The sequence below is a fragment of the Ursus arctos genome, unplaced genomic scaffold (assembly GCF_023065955.2).
Source record: "Ursus arctos isolate Adak ecotype North America unplaced genomic scaffold, UrsArc2.0 scaffold_7, whole genome shotgun sequence".
NCBI classification, from domain to species: Eukaryota; Metazoa; Chordata; class Mammalia; order Carnivora; family Ursidae; genus Ursus; species Ursus arctos.
The window spans coordinates 51057699-51073843 of record NW_026623089.1 but is presented as its reverse complement, the minus strand read 5'-3'; the positions used below and the strand labels follow the sequence as shown (position 1 = coordinate 51073843).

Sequence of the window (16145 nt, the reverse complement as noted above, 5' to 3'; positions counted from 1 at the left end):
CAACAGAGCAGAGCAGGCGGCCTCCGGGGCACTGTGGGAGCCCCGATATTTAGGCCATGCCTGAGGAGCAAGGAACACGTGTTGTTCTTTGTGATGACTCAGGGTTTTCAGGGAAAAACCTAGGAGATGCTCCCTGCTCTGCCTCAAATCAAGACCAGGGTTTCTGCTCAGACACTGCAGCCAGCCCGGCTTCTATCCCCTCTGCGAGAAGCACCAAATCAGGGCCAATGCTTTTGGCAAAGACTATTTCAGCTGAACAATGTAAAACTGAGCCGGAGTGGGTTGTGGCAGGCAAACCTCCTCAGGCTTTAGAACAACCAACAATGTGCTCTTGTCCCCCAAGTCAGGGTGGGAGCAGGGAGAAATCCTCTTAATTTTTTCTCCTTCCCCATGAGAGTGGCTCCTGCCACCCCTTCTCCAGAGAAGCCAGGCGGGTGGGCAGCTTGCTTTCCTGGCTCTGGGAAATACAAACGGGAGCACCATGGAAACCCCCAGAGTGTGCACGACACCGTAACAGGAACAAAACTCTTTCAAGTCCAGAAACAAAATCCGGACCCTTTTATGATGGCTGTGGAAGGCCCCTGGTGAGGGACGCTGGCAGGCTACTAGCCCGGAGCCTCACACGCTGCGGACCCTGGACCTCAGCCCAAAGACGGAAGGAAAAGGGGAAGAAAGGGAGTCTGAAACCTGTTCCAGTACCTCCCATCCTGAACGGCACTGCAGGGATGGAGACCCTCAGGTCTCTAGAGCAGAATGCCCTAGAATTCTGAGCAAGACACAACTGCTATCCCACTTGGACAAAAAAAGTTACACCAGGCAAAGGTCCAGGGACAGAACTGGTTTCAGACACAAAAGCAGGGGATCTCTGTTCTCCCTACCTTCTCCCAGCTGCCCAAGAAATAACCCCGAGCGGAGGTGCTTACCAATGTTTGGATGTTTCAAAAGTCGGCATATCCGGGCCTCACGTTCTAGCTTCTGGTGATCTAAAAGCAGAGAAGAGAGAAAACAAAAACCATCAGCCATCCGTTCTATTTGTAGCCACCTGGCTATTCATAGTCCTTCAATTATTAGGCACTAATTTGCTGAATTAATGCAGCACGTCACAGCAATCCCAGAGACAGGTATTACAACTCTTTTCAAATGAGGAAATGCCCTAGGAAAGTCCCTGAAGTTAGTGAGAGACAGGGTCAGAACTTGAATCCAAGTCTTCAACTACAACTCTGGTACCCTTTTCACCACAGCAGGGATTTCACCGGGCCAAGGCGTCCAGATCTCTTCCTTGATAGAAATACTACCAATAACTACGTTTTACTGAACACCTACTATGTGACCAGGCACTGTGCTAGGAATTTTGCAAATATTCTCTGATTTAGTCTTCACGGAATCCCTGAAACATAATAATGCTGACAACCAAGATGATGATGAAGAGGACAGTGATCTGACAAAATGGTAATCAGAGCTAACATTTCTCGAGAGCTTACTTCTATACCAGGTAGAAACATCTTTTAATTTATTCTTGTAACCACTCTGTGAAGCTGGCACTCTTATGATGCCCACTTCACAGTAATCCTGCTTCTCCTCAGGATCCTCCTGGCCACACCCTGCTGTGAGTGCTCACCTCCTGCACTCAGGCACTGGGCTGACTCTGTTTTGGTGAAAGGACCAGAATCCAGGAGTCCCCAGGTGCAAGCAAGCTGAGTTGGTCAGTTCCTTCCACAGGAAGCCAGAGCTCCAGGAAGTAGAAAGAGAGGATGCTAGTACTCAAAGCAAGGCGGCCCAGCAGCCCTCCCCCCCTACCTGCTGGAATCCTGCCAAACAGTCCCCTCCTTCACAAAGTCTTCCCTGTTCCTCCCGCCACATGTGACCTCTCCTCTCTCTGAGCATTCCGCCCATCATCCACTGCACTTCTTGGAATTTTCACATCGTACATTATGTCCCGTATCTTTTGGTCCCAAGCTCTTCAAAGGGTGGGACATTTCTGAGTGATGCTTCCTAGAGTTCCTGCCATGACAGGGGCTTTGTATCGGTTTATCAGTAACACCAATGGTAGTAACAACCATTATTTACTGAGGATTCACTATATGCCAGGCAGAGTCGTGGGTTATCTCACTTCATCCTCACCAAGACCCTGTGAAATAAAGGATCTGATGAACCCCATCACGTGACAAATGAGGAAACTGAGGCTTAACATGTTGAAGTAACCCACCCCAAGTCCCAGCCAGTGGATGCAGGCAGTCTGAGCCTAGATCCCTTTCTCCATCACTATGCTATGATGACAGGATAAAGTGAGAGCAACTAGTAAAAACTCTGGGCTTCAGGAGGCATTTCTCCAGGTCAAGGCAGGTGCTTTCCCATCCACACCTGCCAAGCAATTCCTGCCTCCCCTGGTAGGGGCTTCTGTCCACCCCACCTCCAGCTCAACAGCAAAGAGCCTCTGTAGAGCTCCCCATGAGCCCCACAACCATCCTCCCAGGTAGGTGCTATGACTGTCACCATTTCACAGACAATAAAACTGAAGCCCAGAGAAGTTAAATAACTCGCCCGAGATCCTACAGCAGGAAAGGGAAAGAACTGGGATTCGAACACAGGCCTGCCAAAATAATGTAGTCTGAGATAATGCAGGGATTATAGACTAAAAGGAATTCATATTTGTTGTTTCACCAATCACCCCCAGTTTTGTTCTAACTTTCCCTCTAGCAACAGCTCTGCTTTGTGGAAGAAGGAGGTGGGGACAGGCAGAGATTAGTTCCTGCTGCCCAGCTAATCCATCCCAGCTGCCCAAAGATCTGGGTCAGGCCCTCCTTCCCATCCTCAGGTTCGGCATGACCACTGACCAGGATGCAGCCAGAGAACCACAGGTGACCACATTCCCACATCACCTGGGATCCATCAGTCCCAGGGACCTTCAGACCCTGGAGTTAGTTGAGGAAGTAGTGCTAGCCCTGCCCAGTGGTGGGGGGGGGGGGAGCTTGCTTCTTCCAGATCTGGCCGGGAAGATGTCAGGGCTACCCCACTTTCCTCTCAGCTCCTGGAACTGGGATGGAAGTACCAAGCTAGCCAGCCCCAGAGCTTCCACCCTCTGAACACTCACCTCACCACCCTCTGACCCACAACTCTTGGGCTGGGCTGCCCAGGCAGGTACAGGAGGACAGCATCTTGCAATGCAGAGGTGGCTGCTGAGGGGAAGGCCTGGAAGATTAATGTTTATCTCCTCCCTTAAGTCTCTTACTGGCTAATGGTTAGAGTCCCACAAGAGCAACAGCACTAAAAATAAGGGTGCTCTGGCTTTACCAGTGACTCAGAACGGGGAGAGGAGAGACACAGATTCCTACTTCCAGCTCCTCGAAGGAGCTGCCCAGCATCCAGAGGGTCCTTGTTAGCCACTGAATTCAACCCTGTCTCCAAGGAGCCGAGTTCCGCATGTCTTCTCTGAATCCCAGGCTGCTCCTTGGTCTTTGCGCTGACCCTTAGCGTGCACTCCATCCGTGAACACGACAGTTTTGGAGTCAGACAACCCCGGGTTGAGGCTGAGCACGGCTATGGCAGGTGAGTTATCAAATCCATCTGAGCCTCATTCATTCATTCGAAAACACTGCTTTAAATGCTATGGCTACTACAGTGAACAAAACAAGACAAAAATCCCTGCCTTCATGGAGGTGATATTCTAGTGGGGCTGGGTGGGGAGAGGGACAGACGAGAAGTGGATGGTGCATGAAATGTCGTGGCAAGTGCAACGTGGGAAAATAAAGCACGGAAGAGGAACAGTACACATTGAAACAGGATGGTCATGGAAAGCCTCAGCAAGGACGTGACGTTTGGGACCTGAAGAAGGTGAAAAAAGGAGCCAGGCACAAATCTTGGGAAAGAGTTTCCTCACTTCAAAAACAGAGCCAGTGCTCTCTGCAGATTAGATGAGGTGATTGGGTAAACACTGAGTACAGTGCGTGGCCCACAGGGAGAATGTGAGCCGTGGCTATTGCCAGAGACACTGACAGAGCTGGACCCAGTCTCCCTCGGCCTGGGCGGCCAGAGTCCACAGCACTCCAGCAGGGCCCTCTGACTTGGCTCCGCTGCAGCCCTCCTGAGTGGGGAGGTGCAGGCGAAAGGTTGGCACCGGGGGCTTCTCAGAGAGGGGACTGCCTAGGAAGTGCCACTGCGTACGGGATCCCTCCTCTTCCTCAGCCTCACCTTTGGCGGCTGTGGTGTCCTGCCATCCAGAAGCTCTGCTCAATGAGCCACGTGGCTTCTGCCTACCATACTCTCCTTGCGTTCTTACACCGTGCACCGCAGGCCGGCACCCCAGGCTCCCCGCTGTCACCTCCTGCCCCTTCCCCCCCACACACACCTCCTGTCCCGGAGTCCCCTCCAGGACCGGGCCCCGTCTGGGAAAAAAGCAGACCCCAGCAGCTGTGGTAGTTCAGAGCAAATGTGGTTTGTAGAGTATCTTCTCCAACTGTAAGGGTTGTCCCGGCTAAAGCACAGCATCACAACCCCAAAAGGGGTGAAGCCACTGAACTGACTGGGTCCACAGTGGCAGCGCTAGGGCCTGTCTGGGCATCCTAAGGTGTTAACACACCAGCTGGTGCTTTTGTCCCAAAGATGGCCTTCTCCCTCGAGACACCCCTCCTTCCACGGACCTCAGAGCTCACTGTTCCTAGGCCTTCCAAGGCTGACCCTCTTCCCACCCACCTTTCAACTGGGCTATTCCCCGCCCCCTCACGTGGCCCAGCCCCCCCTTCCTGTTTGACAACAGCCACTTCCCGCTTTTGCACAGGGCCACTTCCTGCCTGCCTGTGTGCTGCTGCCATGGAGAGACCCACCCCTACCGACCTTCAGCCCAGCTCCAACCACATCTCTCTGCAAGGCTTTCCCCCTCAAGAGCAGAGGTAGCAATAGGAGCAGAAAGCAGAAGTGGCCGTTATCAGGGACCTGCTCGGGCCTTCCCCAGTAGCCCACCCAGCGTAGAGCCAGGACCAAGAAACAAGCATCCCTGGAGTCCTTGCCTCTCCTGCCTTTGGCCTGAGCACTTCGAGACTTGGTCCAGGCCAAGGACCCATCACAGGAAGAGCAGAAAGGAGTGACCAGGTAGTCAGTGCCAAGGGAGGCAGAAAAGAGGAAGCAGTGGGGAGACAGCATGTGGCAAAGAGGAGACAACGGTTCTAGAACCACCTCTCCCCTAAATCCAAAAGAGAAGCCTACTCCAAATGTACTTGCTTTCCCCCCACAGGACCAGGGGCCAGGGAAGTCTGGCCATTGATCCTCCATGGCCCTGCAGGGACATGGCTGATGTAGTGACATTTCTCTAAAACCACAAATCCCAGCACTAGCTTCAAATAAGATTCTACTACCACCTAAATACACCACCGTCTGTAATGGGGAAGAACACACAGCCCTACTCCAGCTATGAGGACCCTCCCCAAGTTCCATTCCCAATGACACCTTTGACTTTTCAAAGGGTATTTCAAGGGTCTGTGCCTGTGATCCTGACATGAATGATGAGAAGATTCCGACAGCTTCCTATGGCCCAATTTCAGAGGCTCCAAGTGGAGCGTCTCCTCTTGCTGCCCTCCTGAGTGCCCTCCTCCTTCCCAAGCGCCAGAGGCCTCCATCTGGCTCCCAGGGCCTCACTCTGAGGAGAAGGAACAAGGGCACCACAGGGATTTGGTGTCATAATCCACATTTCCAGCTGCTTATAAACAGCCCCTGGCTTTGGGCACTGACCAGTGGGAATCCCAGGCCACAATACCATTGACCTCAACCTGACACTGCGATGCCACATCCCTTCCTCTTTGAATCTCACTCCAAAGGTGCAAAGAGTCTTCAATTAAGAGCAAAGTCCATCCACCATGTCTGCGCAGGGGTCACGGCTCGGAATTCCTTCACACTCACACACCCGGGACCAGCCGAGGGCTGTGAGTATAGTGGATGGGGCCCCAAATGTGCTCATGTGAACCCCCAAGGCTCTGTCCTGAATCTGGCATCCTCCCTTTCTCTTCAGTCCTCACTCAAGCAGCTCTCACCAGGTGACACAAAGACCCAAGGCCCCTGTGGCCTCTGTGTCTTAAGAGAAGCTTTAACTAAGGAGGGAGAGGAGAGAGGCACCAAGACGTGCCCCACAGCGGAAGTCTCCCAACCAGTGTGGATGGAGAAAATCCCCATGGGGTCCCTCCAAGCTCCAAGAAGGCAGGGCTCTGCCTCTGGACACTCTGGATGCTCTCCGGGACAGAACAGGGTCAGCCGCTGAGTTCTCCATGCACCCGGCAGCGATCTGGGTGCCTGCAGCCTTTGCCCACTGTTTTGGTGACATTTCCTTCATGGTAACCAGCCCCAAGTAAAACATCCCAGGAAGCAGCCCCTAAAAATAGCTCCTCCCAGGGCAGCAGCAAGCAGGGGGAGGGGAAAATCAGGGAGGAGAAAAGAGGGGAGCAGATGGGAAGCTACTGCTGCTGCTGATAGGACCCAGGAAGTAGAGACGGTGTTGGGGGGGGGTGGCGGCTGGAAATATCCCCACCACAGAGGGGTCTGTACCAGAGAGATGGGTACAGAGGAGAGCGAGGCCTCAGCCAGCAAAACAAAGAGGTCTGCTCCACCAGGCTTAGAGCTCTGGGCCTAGATGGAGGTGTGGGGATGATATATCAGCATGTATCACAGGAACAAAATGCCCAAAATGTGTTTTCAAGGGAGGAGCCACGGGGTAAGTGAAGACCATACTGCTTGAGGACGCTGGGGTCTGAGCACTGGCAAAATCACTGGCATACTTACAGCTCAAAATAAACAAACCAACCTTTTGTGCCTTGGTTTCCCCACTGGCCCTGGGGCAGATCTTTCTGGCCATGGGCAGATGACAAAAGGCCTCTGCCGAGAGGCACTCAAGAGGTGCAAAGTGCCCATCTCTTCCTGTCATCACCCTTTTGGCACCCATGGGATCAGGCCCCTGTCGGCCTGCCAAGGCTGTCCAGAGAGCAAGCACAGAGCTGGGGGCAGCAGCCTGTCATACCCACTCCTCCCCGTCCCTGTCTCTAGCCTCAGCAGAGAATGGGGTCAGCCACTCACCTCTAGGGTTTCAGCATAGCCTTGAAGCTTGGAGCACAGCTTCCAACAAGAGACCGGGGCAAGCAGCAGGGAGACAGCAAGGATGGGGCTACCTTTCCAACCTCCATCCCTACCCCATGAGGCCAGTACCCAAAGTCACCCTGGGAAGGTGGGTGGGAGGGTAGGGTGACAGGCCAGTGTTGTACGAACTAAGTCACATAGCTCACAGCGTGACTGTATGACAAAACCGGCCCAGCATAAGCCTCTGGCGCAGAGACGGGACCTCCAGGCTGCTTTCTCATCCACTTAGGGGGACGAGTCAGTGGAAGCTCAGTCATTTATATACAGGATCCCCATTTCTCCATCAACAGAAATTGACTGGCCTGTTATCCTCAGGAGGACAGCACAGTTTTGCATACAACCTCCTTAAATGCTTCCCCAAGTAGCAGAATCCCAGCGTTCCAGCGCTACATAGATTGCTCTTCCTTCCCTCCACCCCAGCCCTGCACTGCTGCTTCACCCTCCCCTCCCTGCCTCCCCTCGCTTCACCCAGATCCTTAACAGGAAAGTCTCACTTGGAGATACCACAGGGGACACAAATGTCATGGGGGCTGCTCAGGCCAACACTAAGGGGGTGGGGACTTACAGCTGACACCACCCAGGGGCATCCAATTTCAGTCCCCAGGGCCAGCTGGACCCAGAAAGGGACAGCCTTTGCCCTTCTGGTGGCCAACATGCCACTGCCTCAGCCACTCCGCTTGCCCCGCCTTGGACACAGGCTGACATCCCAGTCTGGGGGCTCAGAAGGAGGCCCCTCATCACAGAAAAGCCCACGGGCTCAGATGGCCACATGCCGGCAGAGATGCCACCTGGAGAAGGCTGGGCCAAGGTTTGTCTGGTAAATCTCAGAGAACGTGACAAGAGCAACTGTTGGTGCGTTTGTGGATTTTAGATGGCATTTCTTAAAGCGTGGCTGGGGGACCACCTGCATGAAATTCACTAGGGCACTTGTTTAAAGTGCAGATTCTAGGGCCCAACCCCAGACCTCCTGTGGATAGAGCCCAGGAATCTGTATTTTTTAACCAGCACTCAGGTGATCCTTATGCACACTAAAATTGAGAATCGCTGCTGAGAGGAAGTCCCAACATCGCCCTATAAGGCCATTACTGACAGGGAAGAAAGAATCATAAGCTACACTGTGTTCCTACATCTCCCACCTGCCATATATGCCCCAAGCACAGGTCTTTAACCTCATGTATCCTCTCCAACAGCCATGTCAGGCCTACAGCCTGGCTCCGTGGGTCGGAAAGGGGGAACCCAAGACAGCAGCAGGGTACGAGGGTTCCTACAACTCGGCTCTGAGTTTCCTGAGAGCCAAAGCCAAGCAGCAACCATGACTGGTTACGTTGTCCTCTGAACCCATTCATTCGACACGTATAGGCTAGGTATGTGTCAGGCACTTTGTTGGGCCCTGCCTACTCAGAGGTAAAGAAATAGATATGGTCCCTACCCTTTACCTCCCAGGTCCTCAGGAAGAGGAAAGTTTTTGCTTACATTTAGCCTCAATAGAAACTTCCTCACATGCGGTATACAGATTAAAAAAATAAACATAGCAAGTGCTGTAACACATTTCAAAATATTGTTTCTGGGAGCATCTCTTAGTAAGGCCAAGTATCCATGTAGTAGAAGCAACTGGAATCCAGATAAATGGTCCAAATACAGAGGTTCCTTATGATGCTAATTGTTCCAAGGATAAATCCTAAACCACAGAAGAAGAAAGGACCATTTGCCCTTCAACTATAGCAATATGGGGAAACACTTTGGATGTAAGCAAGAGAGCAGGATATAAAATGTTATGCTCCACGAGGTGAAAATCTATATGCATATGAATAAAGATAAGAAGGGAATCTGAAGATTTAAAAATAAAAAAAGACATAAGGGCTCAGGCTCCTTGGGGGGGTGCTCTTAAATCTTAAAATAACGACTTATCATTGCCATCACCTGGCCCACTAGCTCCTGCATCCAAGCCTATTTTAAATGCCTCCTTCAGCCTAGTGGGGAGCTAAGCTTGGAACCACGGGCTCCCTTAAGAGCCCCAACTCCACACCTATCACTGTTCCAAGCAGAGGGAGTGACGTTATATGACTTTCAGTGACTTTATGTAGACAGGCCTGCAGACAAAGACGGTGCTCAATGCACAGCCACACGAACTCCCTACCTTGTAACAGAGCCACGAATGTGGGCCTCTGGGGCCACAATGACAAGAAACAATGGAACAAAAGAAGGATTCCCACCCAGATCCAATCCCCCCATAAGACCAGGTCTCTCCCTGTGCCTCCTGAGCAGTTCACCGTGGATGCCAAGGAGAAGCAGCTTGATACCCTTTTCTTTCCTTTTCATTCGCAGCACAGAAAATCACAAACAAGAAAGAAAACAGGCAGAGAGACTCTGCAAACAGAGCAAGCCCCTTCAGACCCCCATGGACAACGCTGGTGGGCCTACCACATTCCCGGACACAGAAATCCAACACCTGCGGAGCCCCAGACAGACAGACAGCGAAGAGTGAAACCCAGCCCCAGCTGCTGCACCTTTATAAAATATACAGCGTAAACTGAGAGGCTGCAGGGAAGCCGCGGGCCTTCACTCCCTAACCCCGTGGGCACCAGCCTAGTGGGCACCCAGGCCCAACTCTCCAGGAGCTCACATCCCCTGTGCCCACACCTATGGCACAGCCCCCAGCGTGGTCCCTCCATCTCCAAGACAACACCCTCCCACTCTCCCACCTCCGAACCATACTGGCATCGACAGATTCCTGACCCCTCTTGTTGGCATCAGTGCTCGTCAGCCAGGACCAGGCCTCTGTCCCTAAGTTAACCTGGTACGCAAGCCACACACAGAGCCCCAGTCTTGGCATAACCATCTCGAGAGAGGGGGAGTTGATGTCTGAAGCATATGATCCTATACAAGAATCCTTTCCTTGAGGGGGGAAAAAAAATCAAAGAGAAATCAAACCTCATCCAGTTTGGGCAGGGAAAGAAAGATGTCAGTTGGAAAAGACAAGACAAGGTTGAAAGGAGATGAGGAAGGGAAGGACATGATGACACAGGTCAGGGAAGTTCAGGTGGGCAGGGAAGGAGGAGAGAATGACAGCCAAAGGCAGGCAGCTCCACAAAGTCGCCACAACAGCTATCGTCACACCCCAGAGTGTGGCTCCCAGCTTCCCTCCCTCGCTCACCCCTGGGTCAGAGGACGCTGGTGAGATGAGGAACACGAAGCGTTGCATCATTAACTGAAGACACCAGACACCAGCCCCATTTCGGATGCACCAGGGCTCTGCTGTGTGGGCACAGGGAGGTACCCACTCTTGAGCTGCCGTCCCTGCCTGCGCCCTGCACCCTTGGCCACAGGCTATCTGTTGAAGAGCCCAGCCCACGGTGTCATCCCACTACCCCAGGGGAGGAGGGCATCTGACTGCCCACATATCTCTATGGCAACCATCGCCTCCAACTCAAGGTACCCAGAGAGAAAGAAAACAAACAAATAAGTCAACTTTATAGCCAATGTAGAGGAACAGCAAGAGATGGAGGCTGGGAGGGAGACAGCAAGACCAGCCCTGTTCGTGGGGATGAACAGAAGCCCTCCCAGCCAGGAGGCAGACATAGCCTTGCTACACAGGTCCCAGAACAACTGGACGCATGACAGAAGCCCCCGGTCATCTCCGTGGAATTTAATAGCTTCTCTGATGCTTCCGGACATCAACTACATCTCTCATCCCAGAGTCGCCTGGGTCCCTATTAGCCATAGCCCTCACCTTCCCCAGGGCATCGGTCCTGGCTCCTAATAAATGTGTGGCATCCTACTGCCCCATAGTAGCTCCTTTCTCTGGGTCTAAAAACCTTTGTCCCCTGCTGCACCCCGCAGCCCTCAATGACGACCCATCCACATACCTCTGTACTCGCTAGACCTGTTCACAGAGCACTGCACACACTGCTGGGTCTATACCTATCAGATGAGGTGAGTTTGGCAAGCACCCAATACAAGGTTCAGGGAGTGTAGGTTCGAAGTGTGAAAGACAGGGCCTCACCCTCCTGGCCTAAGGTACTTGGGAGGATCCCACAAATCAGGCTCCAAGGCCTGGGCCTTCACAATCCTCGGACCTGGAGGCAATGCTGCTCCCACCCAGACCGGGCCATTGAGATTTCCAGACCATGAGGCATCACCCTTCACCCAGGACAGGCTGCATCTGCTGCTGCACCACCAACTTTGTAATTTGATCAAAAAAGCAATCAAGTTCATCTGGCAGGATTTGTTCCCGAGAAGCCCTCGCCAGTAGCAGCCTCCCCTGATGTTTACAGATTCCCTTCCCTTGGGAGTCTGTTCTGCTGCCTGGTGGGCAGGGGGAGGCTGGATTCGTCAGAGCTGTTCACTTACTGCATTTCCAACCTAAGTCACCACTGGGCACAGGGGCTAGGACAGGCCTGGAGTGGCTGCCCACTGCCCCCAACCCAGAGACTCTAAATTAAGAGCTCTCCATTCCATGATACTACCATTCCCCGTATCTCCGCCTCCCTTAAAAACCAAACTCCCTTGAGCCTTCAGGTACCATTCCTCCCTGTAGCCACCTACGTGTCTTACATCTTTTTCATTCTTTTCTACCCGAGCACGACCCATGCAACTCCTTAACTGGCTTCCAAGTCAACCAACCCTGAAACTCCAGTTCTTCTGCAGGGGCTAAAATACACAACTCCCAACTCCTGGAGCATCTTCAGAAGCTATAGCCCTTGGAGGCAGCCTAGGGAGAGGCCACAATGGGGGAACACTCACCCCGGGCAGATAACTTCTTGGTATTGATGATTTTTGCTGCATATTCTTGCGTGGAGGTTTTCTTCACACACCTGCGGACCACAGAGAAAGCACCCCTGGAGGGAGAAGGGGGAAAGAACTGGGACACGGAGCAGAGCAGAGTGACACAGACACGCTTCAGGTCTGAGAACAGCGACGCTCCCATCACCAGCCCTTTAGTCAAAATCATAGCCCCCAACATAGTGACCATCACCCTCTAACATGGGGCAGAAGGATGTGGCCACTGCATGACACTGAACGGATGTGGGTGGAGGACCACGGCATCCCACCCCCACGTCTAGTCGCCAGACAAAGCAACAGCCTCAACCTCAGGCTGTACATCAGGAGCTGGTGGGCAACGCTTAAAACACACACCTGCTGCATCTCAGGGACAGCCCTGCAGTCCCGGCCAAGAGAACCAGGAGAAGGGACAGAGACCCTGCCCTTCTCTCAGCAGGAATAGTTGAGGGTAGGGGAAGGAGAGATTAGGAAGAGGGTATGATTCGGAGAGGGAAATCTCCCTCAATCATGGGGGTAGGTGAGGAAAGTGAGGCTCAAACCCCCCACAACCGGCTTCATCCCACTGCATCCCAGCCTCAACTGACAGCAGAGAAGGAGAGGATCCAGTTGTGGGTCTCAGACATCAATAGCTCCCCTACCCCATGATTTTTACCACTACTTTCCCCCCAAATGGGAGCTCGCACTCTCTAGCTCTGGAAACGTCTAGGGGGGCGGGCAGGGCGGGGGCTGCAGTGGCCGGGCTCGGCGCCGCGGGTGGGGGTGGGGGGGCCGGGGCTGCTGCAGCGGCCAGCTCAGTGCAGAGGGGAGGGGGATGCTGCGGCTGCGGCGCGCGGCTCCCGGGACCACTGCAGGGATAGGGGGAGGGGACAAGGGGGTGCTGCAGCACTGCCCAGCAGCGGGGCTGGGATCCTGGAAGCATCACTAGCGGGGGGCGGGGCCGGGCACCAAACATCCCCCCACACTCGGGCACCGCAGCGGGGTTGGAGCTGCAGGGCCGGGGAGGGTCCAGAGTGCCAGGCGCGTGGGACATGGGACAGGGTGCTGAGTGAGCTCCCGAGCAGGGTGAGGAGGGGGCGCGGCGAGCAGGCTGGGTCAGAACGGGGGGCGCCTGAAGGGTGAGGGAGGGGCGGGGCTGGAGCGCGCCCAGGAGCGGTCCGGGGGCTGCAGTCCCCGCGGCAGCGCGGTGTGCAGCAGCCCGGGCAGCTGCTGCAGGGCGCGGAGGGGGCTGCGGGGCAGGGAGCTGGGGGCGAGGGGGCCCCGGAGGCTGCGGGCGGGAAAGGCTGGGGGTGGGGCGGGCCGAGGGGGCGCTGCAGCGGCCGGTGCAGGGCCGGGGGGCGGGGCGAGGAGCCGCATAGCGCCCGGGCGGCGGGGACAGGGTGGGGGGCCGCGGCGGGCGGCGGGCGGGCCGTACTTGCCGAGCTCCTCGAAGAGCTGATAGTCGTCGGTGAAGCGGGTGCAGGTGGCTGTGGTGGCCATGCTGGCGGGCGGGCGGACGCGGCGGTGCAGCCCGCGCCGACGTCGGTGCACAGTCACCGCCGCCCGGCCGAGGGAGCAAGAGGAGGAGACGGGGCTGAGCCCGGCAGCACCGCGAGACTTTACCGGGGAGAGCGAGGGAGGGAGGGACACCCCCGCGCCCGCCCGCCCGCCCCGCCCCCAGCCCCGCCGGCCCCCCGCCCGGCCCCCGGACCGCCCCCGGGGAGGGGCCTCCTGCCGCCGGCTCCGCCCCGCCCCGGGAGCCGCCCGGGCTGGGCCGCGCGCGCCGGGGAGCAGAGGGGAGGGGAGGTGGTCCCAGCCCGTGCCACCCGAAGGGAGCTGAAAGCCTCGCGACCTGTGGGTTTGTCCCAGGGCAGACCCTGCAAGGGCTCGGAATGTGCGTGCTATGTGTGTTGTGTTGGGAGTGTGTAGGAGTCTGGACCACCGAGTTTTCTAGCCGTCCTTAGCCCCCAGCCCGGCTCACAGGATGTGGAGAGAGGGCCAAGGTCAAAAAGTCCGCGGTCAGACTGCACACGCGGGAGGCGCCCCCAGCCTGTGCAGAGCCAGCTCTCTCAACAGCCTTCCCTCTGGAAGCGGACAGTCTAGACTTGTGTAAGCATCAGGGCCATTATTAGATAAAACCCTTCAGGCACGGTTTGTTCAGGGAGCCCAGGCCAGGGCCGAGGATGCAGGTGGAACTTTGCCTTCCTGCACTCCAACCTTGGCGATAAGAGAATGTTCTCTCTCAGGCCAGTAACGAAAGGGATGAGGTGGGAACGATTAGAAAGGATTTGTGCATTTGTGGGCTAGAAGAGCAAGTTGAAGGAAGGAGAAAAAATATCCCCATTTTCTTGCAGGGCACCCTGTATTTTATTTTATAGCACTCATCACATTTTGTAATGATATATTTAATTCACTGCTATGAGACGCAGTAGAGCTAGAATGTGGTTGTCTAAAGAGTTCTGATGTCAGACTGCCTGCTTGGATTTCTGGGCAACTCATTGACAAGCTGTGTGATGTTGGGCAAGTCACTTAATCTTTCTGTGCCTCAGTACTTTATCTGAAATCTGAGAAGAATAATAGTATCTACCTCACGGGGTTGTGAGTATTAAATGGGCTAAATCGCATAAAGCACTTTGAGTAGCTCTTGGCATCTAATTAGAACAGAGGTAGCTATTCTTCTTTGTTTAATATTTGCCTTCCCACTAAATTGTAGGCTCCAATAGGGCAGGGCCTCTGCCTCCTCTGTTCATTGTATACTTCGTCCCAGTCCCTCAGTAAACATTTGTGGAATGAAGGGACTACTTGGGCCCCTGGCGGGGGGAGTTACCATCCCTTCCTCTGTCCCTACTGTCAGAGGACAGTAGGACTGAGGTACATAACTATCTCCATGGAAGAGAAACAAGCTGGGTAGGTTCCCAGCCTGCCCTGCCCAGGCAGCTGTACCCCAAGTCAGGGGCCAGCCCCAACTGGGCAGGATGGAGTTGGGCCAACTGCTGCAGCTCAGTCTTGATTACAGCAGGACGCCCACTGGGAGTCAGGCCTCCATTGTCAGCAAGCTGGCTCACCGAGAAGGCAGCTGAGAGGCGTCCCAGACTCCCAGGCTGCCTCCCTGAGGGGGTGGGTGGAGCAAAGCTCCCAAGGAAGGCTCCCTCCTTTCCTCACCCAACAGCCCTGGGAGCTGGGGAAAACCAGACTGCCCAAAGGGGGCAATTAAAGGAATAGGAGAGGAAAAGCTTTAACAGATTGCCTGGGAGGAGGGCAGAAGGGGCCAGAAGAAAGGGCTGAGGTGACAGAGCACCATGCCCCACCCCTCCCCAGGGCAACAGGAAGTGAGGCGCTGGGGAGTAAGGCCACTTCCTATCTCAAAGCACTGGGGTGAGAGCCGAGTTCCAAGTCCCAGCGTGGGCCAAGGCAGTGAGATTATACACGGGGATGGCAGTGAGTCCTGACTTTCTGTCATCCACCTTAAAGGCAGAAGTGATGGCTAGCTAGCTAGTCGGCACTCCAGAAGTAGGGGCTGCATATTAATCATCAACGGGCCCTTCCCGAGCCCTCAGGACAACTTAGTTCCTGACCTCCTCGTGCTGAAACTTTATATTCATTAATGTAAGGTGGAATGAGAAGATGGAGGGAGATCAGAACAAGCTAGGGGGCTGTGAAGCCCCCCTAGGGTATCCCAGGAAAAAACATAAAATCAGGACTACGACTCCCAGGTACCCACCGTGAGAGGGGCTATCTTCCCCACTGAGGGTGAGCCTTCTATGCTGGGTTTTTGAGGGTAACCATATAAAGCCCTTTGCACAGAGTCTCTGGGTATAAGGAAGAGTGTTGAGAAAAAGAGTGGGGGGAAGCCTTGGGGATGACTCACACTGCCTTGTAAGTGGAACTAGCTGCCTTTCAACAAGGTTTATTGACTGCCTACTATGTGCTGGGCACTACCTCTCATTTTGAGAAACGTCCAAATAAAGTGGAAAATTAGACTTCACAATTAAAACAACTCAAATCAATCTCTCCTTTTTCCTTTCTATGTCTACCTCACTTCTCCTTCTCACTACTTCTGTCAACTGGTCAGACTCCGACGAAAGAGGGGCAATTTGGAACCTATAGACACCTTTGTGTGCACACCCAAATTCACACCCTCGTACACAACCTCCTGATGCCCATTGCTGTAGCACCCACACAACCTCCAGCTACCCCTCAGCAATTAGAGGGAAGATACATATAAATAATAACGAGTTCACCAGCTCCCTGTGCATCAGTATCTATGGCAACCT

General features: G+C 54.4%; 1 protein-coding gene across 30 annotated transcripts in view; it reads right to left on the bottom strand.

Annotated features, from left to right (window-relative positions):
• Positions 1 to 13499, bottom strand: part of CAMK2G (calcium/calmodulin dependent protein kinase II gamma) — a 53892-nt gene extending 40393 nt beyond the window's left edge. For 22 of the 30 annotated variants that reach the window (XM_044386180.3, XM_044386187.3, XM_044386184.3 and 19 more), the window contains exons 1-3: positions 13307 to 13496; positions 11857 to 11951; positions 924 to 983 (exon numbers count right to left, since the gene is read on the bottom strand). In XM_044386180.3, coding sequence (XP_044242115.1) covers positions 924 to 983; positions 11857 to 11951; positions 13307 to 13371 — 220 coding nt within the window. In that variant the 5' untranslated portion in view covers positions 13372 to 13496. Of the gene's footprint in view, positions 1 to 923; positions 984 to 11856; positions 11952 to 13306 lie in introns of all 30 variants that reach the window. The other 8 variants (XM_044386190.3, XM_026504494.4, XM_048218976.2 and 5 more) reach the window with 5 other exon arrangements.
• Positions 13500 to 16145: the final 2646 nt, after the last annotated feature.